Genomic DNA, 8420 nt, shown 5'->3' on the forward strand with positions numbered 1-8420 from the left:
ACGGCAAAGGCTGATACCGTGTTCGGTCAGAAATATCGTTTGCTCGTAATCTATCCGAGCCCCGGCAGGCAGAACGCGTTGCGGCCGACGTCACATGTGACGCGAGCGAGGATGGAGATAGGATAAGCGACGCCAAACGCCGGCTTCTGGAGTGGTCTGTTCCCGCAGCGGACGCCCGCCGTTTCAGACAAACCACGCTCCGCGCGCGCCCACCAGAAACACAAGAGACACAGAGGCAGACTGGCAGAGAGAGCCCAGCGGCGCCGCCTTCTTCCCCAACACTGCTTCCTTCCACGGCAGTATAAAGCACCCGCGCCTCTTCACGTTCCAGGTCAATCCACAAAACCAACCAAGAAGAAGAGGACAAGAAGCGTTCGGTGATTTCGTTTCGTGTGGGAGGAGAAGAGCAAGGCGATGAGCTTGAGGTACGTGAGCCGGGTGGGCGCGCGGGCGGCGCAGGCGGTGCGGGAGAGCACCGGCAGGTCCGTCAAGGACAAGGCGCAGTCGGCCTCGTCGTCGGCGTCGATGGCGCGGAGCAGCAGGGCGCCTGCCGCCGGGTCGGTGGACTCGGGCAGGGCGAGCGCCGCCGCGGCGGCGAGGAGGAAGGCGGAGGAGGAGAGGCGGCGGCGGGCCGAGCAGGCGCTGCGCACCGTCATGTTCCTCTCCGTCTGGGGGCCCAACACCTAAAAGTAGGAGAGCATCTCTCTGTGTGTGATGGTTTCAGGGTGTTACAATGCCTAGCGTTGTGCGCGTTTCTGTTTTGAGTTGAAGAAAAAAGAAAATGTAAATTTATAAATATGATCTAATATATGGACACCGATAATTTGATTCCGATTAGCTTTTCGTCCTCCCCTCCGACGATCCGCCCGGCCTCTGCACGCTTGTGCCGCATGAGGTGCTCGTCTTGCTGGACCTCCGGAGCGGTCAGTTCTGGGTTGAGTGTTTTCTGCAGCTCAGCCTGCTGAGGAGCTGTCGTTCCCGTCGTCGCAGCGCCACCGCACACACCAGCTGCCTCAAACTCACGGCCGGCGGCGGTAGATTGTGTCGTGTCTCTGAATGGAAGACAAGGCTGCGTGTTCTCTCTTGTTCCAGCTGAATCACCATGCCGATCAACGCAACGAAGCTTGCAGCTATGCACGCTGTTTCATGTGAAAATCTAATAAGCTTCTTCGTGGATTACGTGATCTAAGTTAAGCGGTTCAATGGAAACAAATCTTGCGAGCTAGCGTGCGGATCTACCAACTACAAGAACGTAAAACTTCCCAAAATGGTCAACATGTTGTGTCAGCTCTGAAATTGCAGGTTGCCAAAAGAAAATTACTGAAGCAGGTGAGGTGACCCATGCATCATGCAACATAGTGCAATTAGAAAGTTCGGCGCTACTGTGACAATTTTACATCAGTGAACACATGCAGATCATATACAGACACGTACGTCTCCATGACTCTGCTAGAATTCGAGGTGACCGACGAGAAACTGGACAGCAATCAGCAAGAACGCAGCCTAGTTGGGTCCCCAGCACACAAGGTGCATCACGTTCTCAGCCTTCTGCGCCTTCCTCCTCCTCAGCTTCTCCACCGCGACTGCCTTCTCGACGGGCACGCTGCTCCGGCCGCCGCCGCCGCCAACTCCCTGCGGCCGCTGCGCCGCTGGTGCCGTCCCCGGCTTCACACCGCCAGCCATCGGCCTAGGCGCCGCCGGGTGCCTGGCCCGCACGGCCTGCGCCGCTCGCAGCACCACCCTGCTCGCGTACCTCAGGCTCATCGACGCTGGCTGGCGGCTGCTGGAACTCTGCGTTCTGAATCCAGTGGATTTTTACTGTGCTGGTGATGGAAGACGGCGCACGCCGACTGTATATAAGCGGCGCGAGGGGGGACACAGCGCCGGTCAGTTCAGTTCCGAAACCGTCAGGATTGATCGAGCGGCGGCCGGGCACGCGGTTTGCGTCCATGATTTTCTTTTCCGGTGTGCGTAAATATGTGGGAGCCTCCGCGCGCTGCAGGTCCGTGGACGACACTGATGCTCCCGTCAGCGACAGGGGATCTCGAGCCGCTAGTGGTCGTGCAATTTGCCAAGTGAGAACAAATTAAAGCGAGCGAAATGGGGATTGGTGCGTGCAGACAACTTGTGATGGATGCAGCCGGAGCGAGGAGGATGCCAGGGGAGATGGACGGGGTGGGTTTGAGTTGGGGGCCTGTCAGTTTCAGGGTTATCATGTTGATGAAGCATTGAAGCGTGATGTGTGGTAGCTTTGCTTCTTTCTGCCGCTTGCAGGCTTTCAACTTTGAAGCACACAGGCAAACGAATGTGGTGGGTCGGGTGGACGGGGACTTCCTGTGAAATTTCTGGCCAGGGCGAATCTAGCCAAAAAAAAAATGACGAGTGGCAGGGGCGGCGAAGCCACGGTCAAATTGACCGGTGCACATCTTAATAAGTAGCATAATCTATTATATTATTAAGGGAGTGTTAAAAGAAGTCATCACGTTCGCCGAGAGGGTCTAGAAATTCTCACATTAATATAAAAAAGAGAAGAATTTGCACCGTTGAATTATATGAAGATCAAATGGTACAAAGTAACTCAAGAGTTCATATCAAATATGATTAATAAATAGCTAGATTTGGATTTTAAAAATTAAGGAAAATTAGGACATGACAAAGAGTCCATGCCCGAATACAATTATTAAATAGCTTAATTCCGAATTAAAACAATAAGGAAATTATGTCTTAACCAAAGAGTCCATGTTGAATAAATTACTAAACAGGCAAATTCAGAATTATAAAATTAAGAAAATTAGCATTATCACTCGACAAAAAAATAATATTGGCTGAATAGCTAAATTAAAAATTAAAAATATAAAATTCTATTATATTATTAAGGGAGTGTTAAAAGAAGCCACCACGTTTGTCGAGAGGGTCTAGAAATTCCTACATTAAAAAATTAAGGAAAATTAGAACATGACAAAGAGTCAATGTCCGAATACAATTATTAAATAGCTTAATACGGAATTAAAACAATAAGGAAATTATGTCTTAACCAAAGAGTCTGTGTTGAATAAATTATTAAATAGTCAAATACAGAATTATAAAATTAAGAAAATTAGCATTATCACTCAACAAAAAAATAATATTGGCTGAATATCTAAATTAAAAATTAAAAGTATAAAATTCTACTATATTATTAACGGAGTGTTAAAAGAAGCCACCACGTTCGTCGAGAGGGTCTAGAAATTCCTACGTTAATTAAAAATGAGAAGGATTTACACCGTTAGATTTTATGAAGATCTAACGGTTCAAAAAACTCAAGAGTCCATAACCGATTAATAAATAGCTAATTTTGAATTTTAAAAATAAAGAAAAATTAGGACATGACAGAGAGTCAGTGCTGAATACGATTGGTAACTAGCTTAATTCAGAATTAAAAAATAAGAAAACTAGGACTTAACTAAAGAGTCCATGTTGAATACAATTACTAAATTCGCAAATTCAGAATTATAAACTTAAATTGGCATCAAATATGACTAATAAATATATAAATGGAAGAACTAGAATACAAAAAAATCATTGTTGATGTGTGTAGTGATTAAGAAGCATACTAAGAAGAAAAATAGCTAAATAAATAGTATAGGTGAAATGCAATAATAAAAAGCAAAATTTAATTTCATACCAAATAAAATTAATAAATACTCATCATTTAATTTAATTAAGATCTAACAGTCTAAATTGGCCAAAAGAGTCCATGTCCAATTTAATGAAGATGCAATATTCTAAACTACCCAAAAGTGTTTGTATCCAATTAATTTAAATACAGAGTCCGCAAGATATAAAAACTCACATTACCATCTATGTCTCGCATTAACTCTCCTTAAAGATGCAAAAAAATCTGGCAGCAGCATAAGCATGACAACGCGATCATAGTTGTATTGTATCTGTACAATAGAAAGAGATAATTGCTTTCAAAAATCTTCGGAGCGCCCTACACTATGGCGTGACCATAGTCTTTGCTTGAGATTCCGAATCACAACTTTTTGAGTCTCAAGAAGGTCCTAGGTACATGCAGCTGCATGAAGCACACTGGATTCTACTTAAAATCATTGCCGAACTTAACCAATCCATAAGCACAAAGCCAACCTAAGCTCACTAGATGCACAATGGACAAGGCTGCACAAACCAAATCCAAAGGCTCAAACTAATTTAGCTACACAAACTAAGCACGACAACTAATTATACTACACAAACTAATTAGCTACACTAGAATCTTTACTTCTATGCTACACAAGCAAGAAGATGATTAACAAGCTACACAAGCTAACTAATCACTAGAGCAACTACACAAGCACAAGATATATATGAAATACAAGGCTTGTGATTTGGAGAATGCAAATCACCGAGAAGAATAGACAAAGTTGACATGGTGATTTTTATCCCGAGGTTCACTTGGTTGCCAACAAGGCAACCAAGCTAATCCCCGTCGAGACAGGCTCCAAGGTTGCCGCCGATCCTCTTGCTAGTGGTGACTCACAAGTCACACACTCCCACGTGGAGTGCTCACACCGAGCTCTAGCACATGATCCGGCCGGACCACTTGTTGCTCTTCGCGTCTCGCTCAACAAGAGTTGCTCTTCGCGGCTCCCGCGGGGTGAGCATAATACCCCTCACAATCTCTTCTCCGGAGCACCGCACAAACTTCTTGCAGGCTTCACGACGGAGACACACCACCAAGCCGTCTAGGAAGTGGAAACCTCCAAGAGTAACAAGCACCACCGGCTTGCAACTCGATCACCTAGTGCCAATCTCTTGCAATCTCTCAAAGCAATGCACTAGAATCGCTCTCTCACTTAGCGTATATGATTTGCTCTAAACTCAAGTGAGTTGGAGGGCTCTCAAGCACTCTCACACAAGGACACCAAGTCCCCAAGGTGCTCAACCTCTCAAATGGCCGGCCACCACCTCTATTTATAGAGGGAAGTCCCAAACTAGCCGTTACACTCAAATCCCGTGAAAACAAGAGGTTTCGCGGATTGTCCGCCTCACAGAGACCGGACTGTCCGCCATTCAAAACCAACGGCTAGAACTGCAATGATTACGTGTCAGAGTCGACCGGTAGAGCTCCGGGGAGACTGTCCGCACCCCTGGAGCGGACCGTCCGCGGTTCAAAACTACGAACCAATCGATTTGCAAACGTCTCTGACTAAATCTGGAAGTGACTGGCGGACTGTCCGCACCCCAGGGGTGGACCGTCCGCCGTTCAAAAAGTGAGCACACACAGAAACCGCAGTGTTTCTGTCCTAGAATTTTCAGTAGGAGGCGGACCGTCCGCCCTCAAGGGCCGGACCGTCCGCATTACATTTTGACACCCCATACAGAGAGACCAAGTTTCTACGCCCGTTTCAGGTTTTAAAGGCGGACCGTCCGCCCCCATGGCCCAGACGGTCCGCATTTCACTTTGTACCACCATCCAGAGTCAAAAATAGTTATGTTCGAGCTCAAACGAGACAACGGCGGATCGTCCGCCCCCAGAAGCGGACCATAACTCTTAGCTCCGGTGTCCAAATTAGGTGATCTTGGACTCTATGGAAAGCTTATTCAGAGGGATACACAACCCAACTGAATATTTGATCCAAAACACAATGGATCAAAGTAGTATTCCACTCCAAGATCCAACCTAGTTTTCGGAGAACACCGAAAAACCTTTCTTGCTTCCCCAAGTTGATCAACATCAACTCCAACATCTTCTCCTTTGCAAATATGCCAACAACATCAAGTGAACAACACCATGTGCATGTGTGTTAGCATTTTCACAATCATTTTCAAAGGATTTTTACTTGATCTCACCACGCCACTCGATCCTAGTAACATCGCAACGTTAGATCACTCAAGTGGCACTAGGTGACCGATATGCAAACAAGTTTGCCCCTCTTGATAGTACGGCCATCTGTCATAAATCCGGTCATGCACTTCTCTACACAACCTTTGACCGGTGAAATGAAATGCCCTACAAGTCATACCTTTTCCTTGCGCATTCTATTTCATCTTCCCAAATGTTGATGCCACACAAGCATCAAACTCCATCAAGCCTTTTGATCATCATCATGAGTCAACACTTGGCTTGATCTTCCTTGAATGATATGATCCACTCCATAACATCACATGACCTCTTTGGTCCATCGATCTTGACCTTGCTCGCTCTTCACCGTTGCCTCGGTCCATCGGCGCCAAGTCTTGCCCAAGCTTCACCGTCTCGCGGTCTATCGCTTCAAAGCCTTGACTTGCCCTTCACTATTACAGCCGGTCCATCGAGGCAAGCCTTGTCTTGATCTTCTCCACTTTGATCACATGACCCCATGTCATGTCTCATATGCAATGAGTTCCTTCATCACACTATATGAGCATAGGATCAACACTTAGACATTTCTCCTTCATGGCACATGTTGCTCATACTAGTGTCTTTGTGTGGACTAATCACATGTGTATCTCAACATAAATACTTATTAGTCCACCTAAGTTGTCACTCAATTACCAAAATCAAATAAGGGCCTTTCAATCTCCCCCTTTTTGGTAATTGATGACAACTCTACAAAGATATGGAAATTAAGTATATTCCAAGCTAGCACTTCACACACGTGTAAATTGCTAACTTGGTTTAGATTTTATGTTGCTTATCCACCATTAAGACCACTTGTGAAAATTTGGATAAGTACCATAAAAATCCGACTTGGTAGTGATAACTCCCCCTACATGTGTGCTCAAGAGATTTAGCTTTAAACTCACACACATGCATAAATATGAAATTTGTGGGATTGTTATCACTACTAAGTGATGCTAAGGTATATAGGATAAACCTTTGAAGCGTGATACCAATTGGAGTTGTATCCTTGAAATTCATTCCTTAGCATCAATGGGTAACTAGACATGCATCAACAACTCAAGATACCTCATGAGATCAACATTATTAGCAAGACTCTTGATTTACTTGTAAAAAAATATGTCTAGCTACAAATTATGCATGCTAGTTATCAAATCATCAATCAAGTTCTATGACTAGTATACATCACACACAAACATTGCATATATAAATTTTAAAACTTATGCAAATGCAAGCAAGCACATGAATATGCGCATATCAAATGCAAACAACCAAGTTCATGAGCTTGCTCCCCCTACTTCCCCGGAGCCGGCAAGCCCTTTCCCACTAGCCACTCACCGCCGCCGCCGCCACCTTCTTCCCCGGAGCCGGCGAGCCCCGGCGGGTTGCGACAGGAGCTCAGGGGGCCCTCCGCCGCCTACGAGCCGTTGCCCACAACCTGTAGGACCCCACTGACCTCCGTGCGTGCAGCTCCTCCCTCCTTCCGAGCCCTGCCACTCACCGCCACCATTCACCGCCACGCGCCGCCGCGTTCCCCTAACCCTAGTCACCCTCCTCCCAAATTGGCCGCTCCACAAGCTTCCTCTCGCCGTGGTAAGACTCCTTGGACCCTTCTCCGGGCTCGGGCGAGGCCGAATCGTCCCGGCTGCGTAGCCTTGCCCTCGGCCGCCGCACTGCTCGCCGCGCGGCGAGGCTCCAGTGACTTTTGGGTCCCGAGCTGTAGCCCATTCGGCAGAGCGTGCACTCGCGCACACGCTCGTGCAGCTAGCACGGCGCAATCACGCCTCTAGCGCACGATCGACCGGCGCGATCGACGGCCCTGCTCTGTTTTGAGCAGGGTGACATCACGCTGACGTCACGCCGACGTCAGCAGTCTTTTTTCTAAAGAAAAATAAATCCTGTAAACATGTCTTTATACACTGAAAATAATTTATACTATGGGACCCACATGTCGGTGAAAGAATATTTTCTCAAATGAATTTTCAGTAGGAAAATAAATGAAGAGAAACAAGGAAAAATCTAGAGCTCATCAGAATAGTGACTTTTAATCTTTTAATCCTGATTTAAAACTTCAAACTTGCATAACTTCTTCGTTTTAACTCCAAATTTAGTGATTCTTTTTCCTAAAAATTTCTAAAATCATGCTCTATCATTTTGTGAACTTGTTTTGGTTCTTACTCGCGGTTTTTACTGGGTTCGTGCATGTGTTTTTCACCGTCCGTTCCGAGTAGCCGACGAGTCCGCCGTAGTTGAGCCGGAGCCCAAACCAGGCGTAGAACCAGCGCACGAGTACGAGACCGAGCAGTAGCAAGGCAAGCACCTCCTTGATCATTCTTGCTCCTATTTAAATTCCTAAGCCTAAAATACATGCATGCGATAATGATTTTATGAGTCCAAATGTTATTTTATGTCGGGTAGACACGTCCTACTTTAATGCATTTACCTTCCTTGATCAGGTGTACCCTTTTACTCCTTGTCGCCATAAGGTTATGGGTTGTTCGATTAGCTTGGAGTCCTATGCTTAACTGGCTTAGTATTCACGCTGTAGTTATTTAGC

The 8420-nt window shown here is 46.3% G+C and overlaps 1 protein-coding gene across 1 annotated transcript; it reads left to right on the plus strand.

The window, feature by feature from the left end:
- Window positions 1–192: 192 nt before the first annotated feature.
- On the plus strand, window positions 193–837 carry LOC120683588. Its single transcript, XM_039965676.1, has one exon. It carries the CDS (start codon window positions 415–417, stop codon window positions 685–687), a length of 273 nt encoding a protein of 90 aa, XP_039821610.1. The 5' UTR covers window positions 193–414; the 3' UTR covers window positions 688–837.
- Window positions 838–8420: the final 7583 nt, after the last annotated feature.

The sequence above is a fragment of the Panicum virgatum genome, chromosome 7N (assembly GCF_016808335.1).
Source record: "Panicum virgatum strain AP13 chromosome 7N, P.virgatum_v5, whole genome shotgun sequence".
In the NCBI taxonomy this organism is placed as follows: domain Eukaryota; kingdom Viridiplantae; phylum Streptophyta; class Magnoliopsida; order Poales; family Poaceae; genus Panicum; species Panicum virgatum.

Bases quoted from the DNA above. Each gene is read 5' to 3' on its own strand.
- LOC120683588 (XM_039965676.1), top strand. From the start codon at position 415: ATGAGCTTGAGGTACGTGAGCCGGGTGGGCGCGCGGGCGGCGCAGGCG.